Source organism: Vicugna pacos, chromosome 6 (assembly GCF_048564905.1).
Source record: "Vicugna pacos chromosome 6, VicPac4, whole genome shotgun sequence".
Taxonomy (NCBI): domain Eukaryota; kingdom Metazoa; phylum Chordata; class Mammalia; order Artiodactyla; family Camelidae; genus Vicugna; species Vicugna pacos.
The window spans coordinates 33,973,220-33,989,325 of NC_132992.1; the positions used below are offsets into that span (position 1 = coordinate 33,973,220).

Consider the following 16,106-nt stretch of genomic DNA (forward strand, 5'->3'; position numbering starts at 1 on the left):
ATGTTTCCCATATGACAAGCAGTCGGGAGGTGAGTAGTCCAGGCTGGCTGCAGTGACTGCACAATGTCACTCACAAGTTTCTCACAAGTCTTTGCCTTCTATTTGTATGTGTTGATTTTTCATCCCCATCCTTATTGCTTCCATGTCACAAAATGGCTGCAGCTACTCTAGGCATCATATTTAATTTGTAATAAGCAAAAGGAAGAAAGAGGGGTGATGCCTGTTCGAAGAAAGCAAAACAGACAGACAAAAAATAAAGAAGAAACTATTCCAGACATCTGTTTACCTCTCATTGGCCAGAACTTTGTCAAAAATTATGCCTCTCTGCAAGAAAACTTAGCAAAACATACTGCTATCTCCCTCTCTCCCCAAATTTGGGGTTTTGTTAGCAAAAGCGTAGGTGGTGAATAGACTTCAAATAGGTAATTTGTAGATCTGCTATGTCATCCATCAACATTAAATTTTTTGAATTTATTCAGCCTTCTTTTATGTCCTTCATAAACTTTTATTATTTTCACCTGCACATATCTTTCTTAGATTTATTCCTAGGAATTCTATAATTTTACTGCTACTGTGTTATTTTAAAAATACATATTCTAAATGTTGTATAGAAATTAATTTTTGCATATTGATCTTGTCGAGTCTAATTGTATTAGTTTGTACTCTCTTGGGTCATCTACAGAGAGGTAGATAGTCATATCATTTGTGAAAATTTATTTTGTTTCCTTTTCCAATCCTTGTAACATTTATTCCCTTCTCTTGTCTTACTAAGTTAGGACCTCAAAGACAATTAAAAAGAATTCTAGAAAGGTGAAGCTTCTTAGATTATACCATTAAGATATTTGCTATTTTTAGTTGGTTGTTGCAGTCCCTACAAGAGGGGTGGTTTGTATTAAGACAGTGGCCATGGAGATGAAGAGAAGGGACTAGATTGTTGAGATATTTAGGAAATAGAATTGTAAGGACTTGTTGATTGACTGTATATGTGGGGTGAAGAAAAGGAAGGAATGAATTTTAAAAAAGAAATATTTCACTTTGACATAATTTCAGGATTATAAAAAGGTTGCATGAATAATACAAGAATTCCTGAACACCATTTACCAATGCTCTAAATGTCAGTATTTTACTATATTTATTTTTCTCTGAATGTCTCTCTCATTTAAAGGTAGTTTGTAGATACATTGCCTTTTCACATCTAAATTCTTCAGTGTGTTTCCCCCAAAGCAAGGAATTCTCTCTTAAAAACACAGTCCCATTATTAAAATCAGAATTGCTATAATACTATATAGTCTACATAACTTATTCCTATTTCTTGGATTGTTTCAATAATGTCCTTCATAGCAAAAAAAAAAAAAAATCCAAGATCATGCATCTTGTCACTCTTGAGTTTCCTTTAATCTGGAGCAGTTTCTGAGCCTGTCTTTGTATTTCATAACCTTGACAGTTTTCAAGAGTACCAGCCAGTTATTTTGTAGAATAGCCCTCAGCTTGGGTTCAGTGTTTCCTTGTGATTAGATCCAGATTATGGACTTCTGGCTGGGCTATCACAGACATGATGCTGAGTGCTTTTCAGTGCATCACATCAGGAGGCACTTGCCATCAATTAATCCCATTACTCGTAACATTTCCATTGTTGCTTTAATTTGCAGCTTTTCATTAATTGTGACCTTAATTTTATTTACATATGTTCATCTCCCTTGGTGAACTGTCTGTTCATACCCTGTGTCCATTTTCCTTTTTATTTATAAGAACTCATTGTTTAAGGATATTAACCTTTTGTTTGACATAAACATTACAAATTGCTAATTGAGAGGATACAGTAAACTAGGAACTTTATCACCAATATCTTACTTAATCCTCACAACAATCCTTTGGTACAGCACTGTTATTATTTTCATTTTATAGATGAGAAGCCAAGAAAGTTTAGGAATATTGCCCCATGGGTCAGCCACCCAGGAAGGCCATGGTTAAATCCAAATCTGTGTGACACTGTAACTTCAGTTCTTCTATGTTTACCATTCTGCATTCTGGGAAAGCTTTTTAATTTTTTAAGAATCCTGGGAAATCTCAGGTAATCCCCAGAGTCCTTCTAAAGTTTATACCACAAGACCAGTCATTGAAATTACATCTCAAACGCAGATTTCCTGTATCTAGCCCCTTAGCCTGAGGTAGTGTCACACTGATGACCTGGTAGCACTCTACACTGGTACATCACAGTGCATTGGGGACTTTAAATGCACAATATAGTACATGCTCCTATTAGGGCTTGTTGAGGATACAGTGACATCTAGCTGGCACCTGAGGAACTTTATAACTTTATGAAGATAACATGATGGGTCGATGAAGAATATTGGCTGAGCAAAAGCAACTTGGGAAGGCCTTGAACTCTAACCCCAGGAAGCCACCCCAGCCTCTTTACCTGGGACACAGAAGGTTCAGCAAGATAGTCTGTGAGGCCTCTTCTGGCTCTGAATTTCTGGAATTCTCCCATTCCCCATAAGAGGCACCTTTTGGTTTCCTTTTTGCTTGCTTGCTTATTTTTTCCCTTTTCCTCCCTCATGCTCTCCGTATTTTCCCTTTTCTCCTCTAATGAACGTTAGGACTGAAAAGGGCTCGCTCTGAAAAAGTCCTGCCTGGCCCTGTTACACCCTTACCGAAATGGTCACACGCCGATGGTCTGGGGACTGTTGTCCTTGATTCACGGTCCCAGGAACACTGGTTTATGAATTAGGGGAGAGAAGGCAGGGAAGGGGTCTGGGAACTCGCGATCGCCACGTCTTCAGTCCCTGCGCTCCCCGACTGTCTGCATGGCGCCCTCTCGTGTCCAGACTGAGTTCTTTCACTGTCTAGTCCCGAGCATTTTTTTTTCTCCCACAAGAGGGAGCAATTCAGGGAAAAGAAAACACTGCAAGTTTTACTAATAATAGTATGACTGCGTTTCAAGAGAAATACACGTTCTTAAAACTTCGATTATCCAATTTATTAACTGGAAGGTCAATTAGGACATGGGAGGGAGTTTTTGTTGCTAAAATATTAATAAACACATTTGATAGAGCAACTGAGAGGAAGCGTCTAGTCATTATTTGTCCTCACATAGCGCTATAGACATCCCTACGTGTGCAAATGTTTCATCTTATTTTAGCCCAAAATAGCTGGAGACACTGTCTCTAGCTCTGACCTTTCCTCAAGCTCCCCATATATGTCCAATATGCATAGTGCATGGAACTGTGTGGGGAACAGAACTTTGATTCATCCTCTCCCTCCCAAACCTATTCCTCCCTCCACTCTTCCCGCTTCGGCACTGCCATCCTCTTAGTTGCACTGGTCCAGAGCCTAGGAATCATTCTTGATCCCTCTCTTTCTTGCATCCTACTTTTAATTCATTGGTAATTCCTGTTAGGTCCACCTTCAAAACATATTCCAAATAGAACTACTTCTTACCATTGACACAGCTGCTTTGTCCAAGCCACCATTGTCTCCCTCCTGATGACAACAGTAACGTCCTAAATGGTCTGTCTTCTTTTTCTCCCCCTATCTCCCACTGCCACCCCACCATCTTCCTCTCAAAACAACCAGAGCGATCTTGCAAAACTCCAGGTCGGATCATAGCATGCCTCTGTTCAAAATTCTCCAAAACTCTCCCATCTCCTTTCGAATTAAACTCAGAAGTCCTCCCATGGCCCACTCTCTGACCTTGTCCTCCTCCATCCTCCCCACCGCTCACTCCCTTCCTGCTACCCTGGCCTTCTTGCTGTTCCTTAAGCCTGTGCCCCTGCTCCTTCCTCTTTCTGGAACAGCGCATGTTCAGATTTCATTCCCTCCTTTACTTTATTTGTATCCTTTGTAATATCCTTTGGAATAAAATGGTAATAGTAAGTGAAGTGTTTCCCTGGGTTCTGTGAGCTGTCATAGCAAATTATGAACCTGAGGAGGGGGCCATGGAAACCCCTGGTTTGTAGCCAAATCAGACAGAAATGTGGGTTACCTGGGGACCCACTAGTGACTGGATGCTGAAGTTGGGGGGACAGTCTTGTGGGACTGAGCCCTTACTCGTGGGATCTCACTAACCCTGGGTTGTTAATGTCAGAATGAAATCAATTGTAGGGCCTGGAGCTGGGGTTCAGAAATTGGAGCTGGGCAGAAGGGTCAGGAGGACAGGGGGCTTAGTGAGATGGACCCAGGCCTGAGGAATGAGGATTGTCACTCACCTGTCCCCGCCCGGCGGGCAGGAGAACGGCCATCACGAGCAGGAGTGGCTGCATCTTCCCTGAAAGTCTGCGCAGGTTGAGCTGCTGGTCTTCCTTCCTTCCAGACACAAAGCCCAGGGGAACAGAGGAGGGGAGGCTCAGCCGGGCACAGACTCCTGGGCCGGATGTCAGCCAGCAACGTGGGGGTCCCTGGTCCCTGCCTTGGCTTGGGTGAGAAGGGCGCTGTCACCACACTTGCCCTCCCACTGCTGAGCCACAAGGTGAAAGCAAGAAGCAAGCACAAGACAGTGAAGGCTGGGGTGCGGCCAGCAGAGGGGCTGGACCCCCAGTGTCGGCTCCATCATGAATCAAGAGGTCCCCATGTCCCCACTCTTGCTTCTTTTCCATTCTGATGAAATCAGACCCAGATGCCGTTCATCCTAATAATTACTCTGCACTGAGTGTTCTCTGTCCAGTGTCCAGAGAACCATGTCTCTGACGTCCCTGTCCGTAGCAATCCTGACCACTTGCATGTTTCCCCACACCCTCACCCACGTGGGGCCAGAAGAGAAAGGGAAAAGAAGGTATGAGGAGTTCTAAATAGCCCAATTCCAATGTGGACAGAACAGCAGCTTACGAGTCAGTAGACAAAGAGTGGAAGGAAAGACACTTAAGCATTCGTGATGATGACTTCGGGGTGGTAGAATTCCCAGTCATTTTTATTTTCTTATTTATGTGTTCTGTATTTAAGTGTCTTTCTGTGATGAGCATGTGTTACTTCTATACCCAAAATGCATTTTCCCTTAGTGAGACTCACTGACCAATGCAAACATTCAGTAAACCTCTCCTCCTCAGCCTAGCCTTCTCTCAGGTGCATGGTTTTTGAAAAAGGTCACTTTCCTGAACATTCTTATATAAAAAAATTAAGAGATGTTGAAAAGTAGAAGATATGTGTGTGTGTACGTACACACACACACACACACACACACACACACACGAACAGTGGAGGTGGGGAGGCTGGCTCAGACAAGAAGGAAGAGCGCCCTGCAGCTCACCTGGGGCTGCAGGAGGCTGAGCCGTCCGGACACCCGAGGCGGCCCTGGGCCCAGGACTCCCAGCTGGGGCTGGGCCAGGCCCTGGGGCTGGGCCTGGGAACTCTGAGGCGCTCCTGAAACGATCTCAGGCTTCTGAGCTCTGGCTACTCTGATGTGGGAGGACGTTCTGCAGGGGTGAGCTACAGTTTTCCAAAGCCTCCCCTCTTCCATTTCTGTTCGGGTGGAGAAGTCCCCCCACCCCCACCCCAGCGCGTCTCAGGTGATCCTCCTTCGAAATCTGGATCCTCTTACGTTGCCATGTGGCCCTGGTATATTGAGGTGCGGTGGGGGTGGGGACGAGGGAGGAGGTGGGAGCGTCCTCTAGATGAGGGTCAGTTTTCCTGAGGAGATGTCTCCGTGTTCTGACGGACTCACAGGCAGCCTGGCTGGGAAGCTGACACTGGGGACGTGTGATCGAGGGCGTTGGCTGTCACTGCAACAGGATTTTTATTCCAGAGTTGGAAGGAGGGGTCTGCTGGAGGGGGAAGCCAGGAACAGTCCAGAAAATTGAACAGAGGGTTGCCAGACACTCTTGTTACCTAATGAATATGTGTGGATGAATAAAGGAGGAATCAATGATTTCTGAAGATGACAGTTTATTAGATGCCTGGCAGCCTCCCCTCCATCCCCTTGGCCCAATGCCGTTCTAGCCTCTGCCCCAGAGAAGATGGACACATCCATCCCGGGGCACCTCAGTCTGGTCCCTGAAGTTCATAGATTCTCATTGTGTTTTTTATCCAGTACAGAAAGCTCGAGATTCTGGTATAGACACTTGGAGGTGTACCATTCTTGGTTCCAAAGGAGACAATGCCCTGGGCCACGCTGTTACACAGCAAGGGGCCTCTAGAGTCTCTCTGTGGACAGAGAGGGGAAGGAGTGAGCTGGGTCATCTTGTGGTCTGACCCTCCCTGCTGCCCAGGGGGTGGGTGATCTCTGTTAGGGGGACGTGGCTGTTATGAAGGTTTTGGGTCCTGAGGTTTCAGCCCAGCCTTGTTCATCCCCCGTTCTCCTCCCTTAGGAAGTCTCTGCCCATATGTGTGGGACAATCTCCCATCCCCCAGGGAGACAGGACCAGAGACTGGATAGGAGGAAATGTTGCAGACGTGGACATATGGCTAGTTCCCACTGCCAGGAATGTGCCCAGGGCTTTGCCTGGATAACGCTGGGGATCTCACCTCAAAAGAATTCTCCTTGTATCTTCGGTTCCCTACACATATCTGGGTGGTGGCATCGTAATGTTTGTATTGATGGATGCATTGCTCGTCTGTTTGGACTTCAAGCTCTACCTCCTGCAGTTTTGCTGCTACAGGTTTGTTCACGCCAAGAAGCCCCCATCCGGCCACACTGCACACCATGCCTGGCTTCACCGGCTCCTTCCCCTGGGGCAGCCGGATGGGGCTCACAGCGGTGGTCAGGTTGGCCTTCCTCGTCAGCTGAAGGCAGAGGAAAGGCATTCTAACCTACCCATGGCCCACAGAGACCGCAGGGACAGTCGTAGGGTTGCTTTCTTCACAGCTCTGGGATAATTGAAGGGGTTGTACTGGAAGGAGGGACAGGAGTGAGGTGATGGGGGAGGCAAAGCTCTGGGATTAAAGTGTGTGAGAACCAGCACAACCACGCGCCCTACCTGCAGTAACATGATGTCGTTGGCCGCGTTTTCATCATCATAATCTGGGTGGGGGATGGCTCTTCTCACGTGAATGACCTGCTGGGTCCCCTCCTGCTCATCGATGTTGTGGGCCCCCAGGGTGACGTTGATTGAGCTGCACAGAGAGCAGAGAGGGAGGTGGAGTCACAGGCTCGGGACAGGGCAGGACTGGAGTGGAGAGAATTCTAGGCAGTGGGGCCCTGGGGCAGAGCATCTCTGTTCAGTCCGCTTGCGGGCAGCCCAGGCTGGGCGGCAGTTCCTGGAGAGCACTTAGGGTGCTGAGTCCTGCACAGAGCCTGCCTGTAAGCCAGTCCGTGCATCTGTCTCACATTTGCACTGTGGGCTCCAGGGCTTAACCTTGGCTTCCTTCCATCCCACCTTTGGGCAGTTCCTTTCTCCGCAGGCCACTCGCATTGATCTGTCCCTCTCTCCTCAAAGCTTAGCTGTCCTCCAAAGAGCTCGTCTGTGTTACTAGGTGGCCCAGGCCTGCGGCCCCTGAGAAGAGGGCTCCCTGTGAGGCGCTGACAGAGGGGCGGGGGCCCAGGCGCTGCTCCTCACCTGCCCCAGCAGTGAGCTGCTGTCAGCACGAAGTCCTCACGCACCAGAAAACCGCCACAGAATATAATGTTCCTTGAAGTCTGGATCTGAAGAAATGCCATGTAGGGACGGCCTCATAGCCCCTGATGATTTTCCCTAAAAGAAAGATCCCAGCCTGCCTGTGTGCTCGTGGAGCCAACGGCTGGAGCAGGCAGATGAGGTCAGATTTGCCGGTCTCTGAGGGAGTTGGGCACAGTCCAGAAAGTTTCGGCAGGTAGACCATCCAGGATGCGTATGAGCGTAGTGTCTCAGCAGGTATGTCCAGTGTGGGATGGGCCTGGGCCTCTGTGGGCGGGGACAGTCACTCACCTGCCTCCCCGGTGGCGGACAGAAGATGGGCTGCCAGGAGCAGAAGCAGGAGCAGCTCTCCACGAAGGCTGCCCAGACCTGAGCTGCTGGTGCTTCCTTGCAGTGTTTTAACCTTAAGTGTCTCCTCCGATGTTGTGGCCTGCATCCTACAAGGCTTCTCCGAAATCCTCACGCTGCTTTTTGATCAAGTCCTTGGGTCTGAGTGGAGTACGAACTTGTCAGAGCACCAGTAGCTCTTGGCTTGGTGCCAACTGCAGCAGCAGAAACAGGAAATGAAGCTACAAGTGAAGGGTGGTTGGAGATGTTGTATCCGCCAACAGCTGGTCCCCGACCCTAGCAACCTGGGTCTTATGATAATAGATCAAAGAACGTCGTCATTTCTGTAGTTTACTATAGATCACCAGGGTAATTCTTTATTGAGGCCCCTTTTGTGGGAGACTGTGGGGGACATTGGAGATGAGAATCCTCGCTTCTAGGGGAGGAGACAAAACCACCAGTGATCAGACGAGGGTGGTGAAGGCCATGGTTAGAGGGATGGACAGAATGGTGTGGAGTAATGTTTTAATTACTGAAGAACTGAGTGGGTTAACAGAACGACATTGCTTTTACCCAGGAGTCTGCATTTTGGTCAGGGTGCAGTGTGGATGTCTCCCCTGTGCTACCCTTGCTGTCAAGGTGGCTTGAAGCCCGGAAGCTGGAACCACCTGAGGGCTCGCTCTCACACGCCCAGTGCTTGGTGCTGGCTGCTCACTGAGCACGTTGGTTTCTCTCCATGAGGGCCTCTCAAGTAGTCTCAGTTGTTTGGTTCTCTGCCAGCATGGTGGTTGGCTTCCTCAGAGTGAGTATCTTCTACAGAGCAAGCCGGGCAGAAGCTGTGTTGTTTTTATTACCTAGATTTTTAAGTCATATGGCCTCTATTCTACCATATTCCATCTTGGACAATCAAGTGCTCCCACCAGATTAAAAAAGAAGGGCTACAGACCCCACCTCCCAGCGGGAGGAGTGATGTAGTCATGTAAGAGGAACCTGCAGGGTGGAGACAGACAGTGGCAGTCCCAGCGGAGCACAGCCTACCTCGGTGCTACAGGTGCCTGTGGTCAGGGCGCTTGAAACCACTGACCTACCACAGCCTAGTCAGAGCCTTTGACTAGGCTGGGGTCTGCTCTGTCCAATCCACATATACTGAGAATGGAAGAAGAATGGCTCTCCCGAAAGTTATTCTCTTTGATGAATTACTGATACCACGTGAAGTGGGAAAGGATGCCAGGGAGCCAAAGTAGAATTCCCACACCACTGTCCAGAGAATTGCACTTCTAATATCCCTGTACCATTTGCTAAACAAGTTATCCTGATCATGTCCCCGTAATGGAAAAGGAGGAGAGAGCCACGGAGGTGAAATTATTGTTAGTTCTAAACATCTTGATTCCAAGTCTCTTAAAAAGCAACAAAACTATAGCTAAAGAAAAAGCACATTGTCAGTAGTGATTCTGGCTGGAGAGCCACAGCAAACAAGAGCTCGGATGAGGACCGGAAGGACACTCTGCCCAGCTGAGAAGGAGGAACTTCTCAGGAGATCCACCCCTGCCCTGGGCCTGCTTCCCGGGCTGTGGGAGAGAAATGTCTGCTCAGGAAGGCCCCTCCCTCCCCGGTGGGGGCTCTGTCCTTGAGTGGCAGCCCCAGCCTGTGCCTGCCTGGTGCCCGGGACCCGTGGTGTCATCCCCTCCTCTCTGTCATAGGACACAGGGCAAGGAGGTAAGGCACTCTGGCCCCGGACCAGAGAGGTTCCTGTCTTCTCCTGATGGTGCTCAGCTTCAGCCCTGGCAGGAGGGCAGGCCCTGGAAAGCCAGGTGTGCGGGACCTGGGTATAGCTTTGCACGGGGTTTAGGGGAAGTGATGGTGGGAGGGGGAAGAGGAGGAAGCAGAAACCAGCAGAACGGTGTCCTTGGCTTTCGAAGCACAGAGCTGGTGCCTGTGAATGGGGGTCAACAAATAAACAAGAAACCAACTCTTCCTGCTCAGCTAAGAGGCTTTATTCCGTTGCTGGCCCCCCAACCCAGTGTGATTCTAGATCAGCTCCAGGGAAGACGGTCCGGTTCTTGCAGGTGGAGACTTTTCATGGTTTTCTTTATCCAGGGCAGGAAACTTGAGACTTTGGTGCAGGCTTGTGGAGTGGACCCATCGTTTAGTCCATAGGAGACAATGCCCTGGGCCACATTGTCACACACGAGAGGGCCCCCGGAGTCCCCCTGAGGGCAGAGGGAGGGAAAGGACTGAGCCCGCTCTCCTCCTGGTCCCGCCTCCCCTGCCCTCCCAGGCCCCCTCTCGGAGGAGGCCCCGCCTTGCATGGCCTCTACGTAGGAGGTCAGAGGGCAGGGCTGGCTCCCATGGACCCCTCGGCTGCCAAGCCCTGACCCTGGACATTGTCACTGCTTCACTTCACCCCGGGTGGCAGCTCCTTCTCCTCCCCCAGGTCCCTGATCCTCTCCCTATGAAGGTGCTGTGGGATGGTGGCTCCAGGCTGCTGTTTAAGGACAGGGAAGCAGGTGGGTGGGGCTGACACTCAACACGGAAGACGAGCCCTTAATCAAGGTGTGTTCCAGCTCTAAGAGGCACCTGGTTTTAACTACCGCACACTCAGGTAGCACAGTTTTCTAACACCTGTGCCTCACTGTATTGCAAATTCCTCCTTCTGGAGGGGAACCATGTTTGGATTCGCTCTAGGTCCTTTGTAGCCTTGCAGAGGCCCTAGACACTCCCAGCTCTGGCTGTTCCCCTCTTGTCTTCCTGGACAGAAAGATCCCAGCCTAGAGGGTGAGGCAGTCCCCACGACTTGGGTCCTCAGGTCCCAGATCTCCCAGAGCCAAGCAAGGCGTTCTGTCATTCTCACCTTAAAGGAAGCTTTCTTTTTCTTTGGGTCCCCCACACACAGCTGGATGATCTTGTTGTAATAATTGCGTAGGTGGGATTCACACTTTTGATCCTCTTGCACAATCAGCTTTACCTCCTGCAGTGTGTCTGGGAAATTGTCCATCGCCACCACCACCTGCCCCCAGCCGGCCACATCGCATGCCTGTCCTGGCTTCACCCGGGCCCGGCCCCTGGGCAGCCTGAGGGGCCTCACAGCTGCCGTCCGCTTGGCCTTTCTCTCCAGCTGATGGGGAGAGATAGGGTCCAGCTCAGCCAGCGGCCTCCGGGCCGGGACACTGCAGTGAGACCGCAGAGCCCTCGCTCCCACCTGAGCCCCGGGGACAGGTCGGGTGGCCAGGACGGGAGGGAGGAAAGGGACTGGTTGCAGTGGGAGGGGAGACGTGTGTTTCCAGGAGGGCAGAGAAGCAGGGAGGTTTCCTTACCTGCAGTAACATGATGTCATTGGCGTAGTTCCTCTTATTATAGTCTGGGTGGCGGATGGCTTTTCTCACTGGAATCACCTGCTGGGTCTTCTCCTGCTTCTTGATGTTGTGGGCCCCCAGGGTGACGTTGATTGAGCTGCACAGAGAGCAGAGAGGGTGTGGGGAGTGTGGTGTCACAGGAGGGCCAGCCCCTGTGCGGAGCCATGTGGGGTTGGTGACATAGGGGCAGAGCAGGGCTGCAGCTGAGGGGAAATCAAGGTGACAAAATGGCCTGGAGGCCGAGCTCTCCATACCCTGTTTCTTGGCAGCCGAGGTGTGATTCTGGAGCCATTGTTAAAGGCACGGCAGTTCTTGAGGGTCAGTACCCCCCGCAGGAAAAGAGCTGAAATTGCACTAGTGTACATTCTGATACCCAGGCATGCCCTACCTTTAGTCTTTTTTGCCTCAGCAATGCCGCTGGCACTGACCTGCCCCTCTCCCCACTGCCCGCTTTGTCACCCTCTCAGGAGCCCTCCCAGCTCATGTGTTCCTAGGAGCCTGGTTGTTCCTGGAGAAAAAGGTAGAACTCCCTGCCAGGGGCTTTCAGGAGGGTGGGGGCTGCTGGCTGCTTCTCACCTTCCCCAACAGTGAGCGGCGGTCAGCACGAAGTCCTCTCGTATCAGGAACCCGTCACAGCTGATCCGGTCATCCTGAAGATACGCCATGTAGGGGCGGGAGTGGGGCTTGGCCTCATGGCCCCCGATGATCTCCCCTGAAGGAAAAGTTTGTCTTGCTTGTTTCCCCCCCTGAGTACACCCGGCAGGCTTCTGCCCCATGCTCAGAACCGCTGGGCATGGTGGGGGCCCAGCCTGGCCTGGATTTCAGAGGACTGGGGAGGGTCTTCAACTTCCTCCTCTTGGTCTGCGTATCTGTTTTCCACACACAACTGAAAGTGAGCATCTTAGGGACAGCAAAGTCCTAGAGGCTTCCAGAAACTCCAATCCTGACTGTGCTTTGTGTCAGGTGAGTTTCTGGGGGCACTGTTATCCTGTGATGTGTAGGACAGCCCTGCTTTCCAGTGCTGGGGATGTTAGTGTAGGGATCTAGAAGCTGTCATAGCCTATTTCCCAGGGCCTGACATGTAGTCAGTGGCCAGTAGGTGCTGGCTGCGTGAAGGAAGGACCCAGTGGGCCTCAGGATGAGGGTGGTTGGTAGGGCCGGTGCTGGTGGGAGTCTGGAAAGCAGAGGTCAGGTCTGCCAAACAGTGGCTTCATCCTTGAAAGAGAGGAGCCTCTAATGGCCTCGGGAGGAAAACTGAGCTGGAGATAGGGACTGAGGGGCCTTGGGTCTGAGCAAAGGCAACAGCACCAGCTCCGGGGTCTGCTGAGTTCTGGGCCTCTCTCCTAAGCAGGTGCTGAGGGGAGCACCTGTTTCATCCTCGTGGCAGAAGTCAGGCCCGCTCTGCCCTCTGCAGGGGGAATTTAGTATTTTCTCTTTTCCAGTTTCCAACCCTCTGCCATCATCTAGAAAAGTTCTGCTTTCCAGACGGCAGAAGTAGGGCCTGAAGAGGGGATAGTACCCACTGGCTCCTCTTGAGAACAGCATTCTGCTCTGCCATTCCTGCCAGTGGCGTCTCCAGCATCATACTTGGGGGTATGAGATGGGACAGGAGCCGGTGTTCAAAACGTTCCTGGTGGATAGATGGGTCAGGGCTATGCAGAGAGGGAAGGAGATCTGTGCCAAATGGAGGATGTAGTTGGGCCTCTGAGAGTGGGGATGGTCACTCACCTGCATTTGTCCCGGGGGGCAGTAAAAAGGCCAGTGGGAGCAGGAGCAGGAGCGGCTGCATCTTCCCAGGAAGGCTGCCCAGGTTGGAGCTGCTGGTGCTTCCTTGTTGCTCTCTTTAGCTCCCAGGAGAGGAAGGAGGTACGAGTGGGATCGGTGACCTGGGGTTTCCCTCTGGTTTTGTGCTGCTTCATGCGAGAAGGCTTTCTATGACAGCTGCCCCGCCCCCACTCCGTCTACCTGATGACGTTCTCTGGGTGATTGTGTGAGAAACGTGCAGAGACCACATCAGTACCCACAGGTGATGACTCAGAGCAGACCACTTGTTCCAGCTCGGAGCAGGAACCCCAGAGTACACGGTGGGGACTGTAGGATGTGGTATTGACCAGCAGAGGTACTGGACCCCAGAAACCTGAGTCCTCAATGGTAGAACCACCAATGTCTCATTTCCATGCTGCTAAGTTCATCAGGATGATTTCTTTAGCAGATGTGTGCTTAGGCTCTGCTCTATGCTATGACCAAACATACTGGAGATGTGTCTCCTCTCCTTAGAGAACTGACTGTCTGGTGGAGGAGAAATATCAGAACGCAGCATGGGAAGGGCTGTGGTGGAGGGAGGCACAAGACATAACAGAGCGTGGCCACCATCTGCTAAATCCATAGAATCACCCATTCATCATCTTAGCTTCATTTCTAGCAGATTTTTCACATCTTTTAAGTTATAAATGATAGAGTCCATCTTTCTTGTCAATGTTTTTAACAAAAGTCCTGCACTTGACATTTATTGGCTCAAAGTAATGAATCACTCTGACCCTAAAAATTCAATCTACTGATTGACTTGAGCCTAGATCATTCCTACTTTGGATAGGCTAGGGTCAGTCCCACCCAAACCACATGAGTTAAGATGGGGAAAGGGCTGGTTCACCAAAGGAAGTTCAGATTGAAAAATTGCCTGTACCATGTGAAGTGGGAAAGCATGCTGTGTGACCAAGGACCAATAATTATTCTTTTGATATTCTCTGTCCTCTGTCCAGAGAGCCAGACTTCTGCCCGACCCGTTATGGGCTCACATACACTAAACAAATTCTCCTGATGATCTTGCTGTAATGGAAGTGAAGGACCAGTGTTTCTAAACAGCCCAAGCCCACTTCTATTCAAGAACAACAAAGAACATCTCAGGGGTTAGAGTCTGGTGATTTAAAGTTCCTGTCTTTACATTGTCTGTACTTTGCACTTTTTCTATGAGGAATATTATGTATCAAAAGGCATAATTCCAGTGTCAGTATCCTCCTTATCAAACCAAATGCATTTACCAAACCTCTGCTTTTTTGAACTTAGCTCGCCCAGTGGTAGAAATTTTAAAAATAAAGTTAGCTTTGTGATTTTAGTGGTAATATATGTTCATTTAGAAAATTTGGAAAGTAGAAAGGAAAAATATCACTCCTGTGTCCCACAGACAGACTGTCACCATAAACACTACATTTTAAATACTTGGGATCATGTTATATATACAGTGACATTTTCTTTTATCCTCATGTAACCCTGCAATTTAAGCATTTTCTCCTTGCTTTTAAGTATCTATTAGTCAACATCAGCATAGCTCTCTTCCCTAGTTATCAAAATTTTTAACATGTACTTAATTTCCAAAAATGTTGGAAATTTAAAAAAATTTAGAGACAATAATTAAAATTACCTAATTTTCTATCACTCATTGATAATAATCTTTAATGTCATGAAGTAACATCTAACATTTTTTTCTCATGTATATGTGCATTTTTTAAAGTTACAAGGGGATTTTGCTAAATATAAGGCTATGAGTCTTTATTAAAAACTGAGGAGAAATTCATATAACATACAATTAACTACTTTAAAGTTAGTGGCATTTAGTGCATCAAAATTTTGTGTAACTACCACCTCTCTCTAGTTTCAAAACTTTTTTAAAACCCCAGAAGAACATCCCATCCATGTGGGCCGACTATGTGGTTGTGGTGTGTAATCCTTTTTTTGTGCTGTTGAATTCAATTTGATAACATCTTATTGAGGATCTATTTTCGTAAGGGATATTTGTCTCTGATTTTCTTTTCTTTTGATATCTTTGTCTGGTTATGGTATCTGGGTAAAGCTGGCCTTATAGAATGTGTTAGGAAGTGTTTCCTCCTCTTCAATTTTTTGGAACAAGTCTGGGTAAGATTAATGTTAATTATTCTTTAAATGTTTTACAGACTTCACCAGTGTAGCCATCTGGTCCTGGGATTTTCTTTGTTAGGAGATTTTTGATTATTGATTCAATCTCTTTACTTGTTATAAGTCTGGTTAGAGTTCATATTTCTTCTTGAGTCAATTTTGGTAATTTCTGTTTCTAGGAATGTGTCCATTTCATCTTGATGATCTAATTTGTTGGTGTACAAATGTTGATAGTATTCGCTAATAATGCTTTTATTTTTTTCTGAGTTTGGTAATAATGCCTCTTTCATTTCTGATTTTTAGTAATATGTTTTCTTGCTTACTTGCTTGCTTTGTTGTTGTTGTTGCTCTAGCTATAAGTTTGTCGATTTTGCTGATCCTTTCAATGAACCAACTTTCGGTTTTTTTGATTCTTTCTATTTTGATTGTTTTGCTCTAATCTTTACTATTTCCTTCCTTTTGCTGGCTTGGGTTGTTTGATCTATTTTTAGTGTCATTAGACTAAAGTTATGCTGTTGATTAGAAATCTTTTTCTTCTTTAATATAATCATTTATAGCTATGTATTTTTCTCTGAGCATTGCTTTTACTGCATCTTATAAATTTTAGTCCTTTGTGTTTTCATTTTCACTTGTCTCAAAGTACTTTCTAATTTCTCCTGTAATTTCTTCTTAGACTCACCTGTTACTTAAAAGTGTGTTGTTTCCGAGGGGAGGGTATAGTTTAGTGGTTAGAGCCCATGCTTAGCATACAGGAGGTCCTGGGTTCAATCCCCAGTATCTCCATTAAAATAACTAATTAAATAAATAAACCTAATTAACCCCCCCAAAAAAGAGTGTGTTGTTTGCATGTATTTCCATGTTTGTGATTTTTCCAGTTTTCCTTCCGTTATTGTTATTCTAGCTTCATTCCATTGTGGTTGAAGAATATAATTTGTATTATTTCAGTCTTTTACAATGTAATGATAGATGTTTT

The 16,106-nt window shown here is 48.0% G+C and overlaps 2 protein-coding genes across 2 annotated transcripts; both read right to left on the bottom strand.

Moving 5' to 3' along the window:
- Nucleotides 1–5,516: 5,516 nt before the first annotated feature.
- Nucleotides 5,517–8,047, bottom strand: LOC140697107 (mast cell protease 3-like). The gene is made up of 5 exons (XM_072963960.1): nucleotides 7,836–8,047; nucleotides 7,488–7,622; nucleotides 6,909–7,044; nucleotides 6,457–6,714; nucleotides 5,517–6,135 (listed from the first exon to the last, which is right to left on the bottom strand). Exons 2-5 carry the CDS (start codon nucleotides 7,586–7,588, stop codon nucleotides 5,974–5,976), a joined length of 657 nt encoding a protein of 218 aa, XP_072820061.1. The 5' UTR covers nucleotides 7,589–7,622; nucleotides 7,836–8,047; the 3' UTR covers nucleotides 5,517–5,973.
- Nucleotides 8,048–9,904: 1,857 nt separating this feature from the next.
- On the bottom strand, nucleotides 9,905–13,077 carry LOC102545567 (granzyme B). Its single transcript, XM_072963896.1, has 5 exons — nucleotides 12,953–13,077; nucleotides 11,801–11,936; nucleotides 11,186–11,321; nucleotides 10,723–10,986; nucleotides 9,905–10,081 (listed from the first exon to the last, which is right to left on the bottom strand). Exons 1-5 carry the CDS (start codon nucleotides 13,011–13,013, stop codon nucleotides 9,905–9,907), a joined length of 774 nt encoding a protein of 257 aa, XP_072819997.1. The 5' UTR covers nucleotides 13,014–13,077.
- Between the last annotated feature and the right edge of the window lie 3,029 nt (nucleotides 13,078–16,106).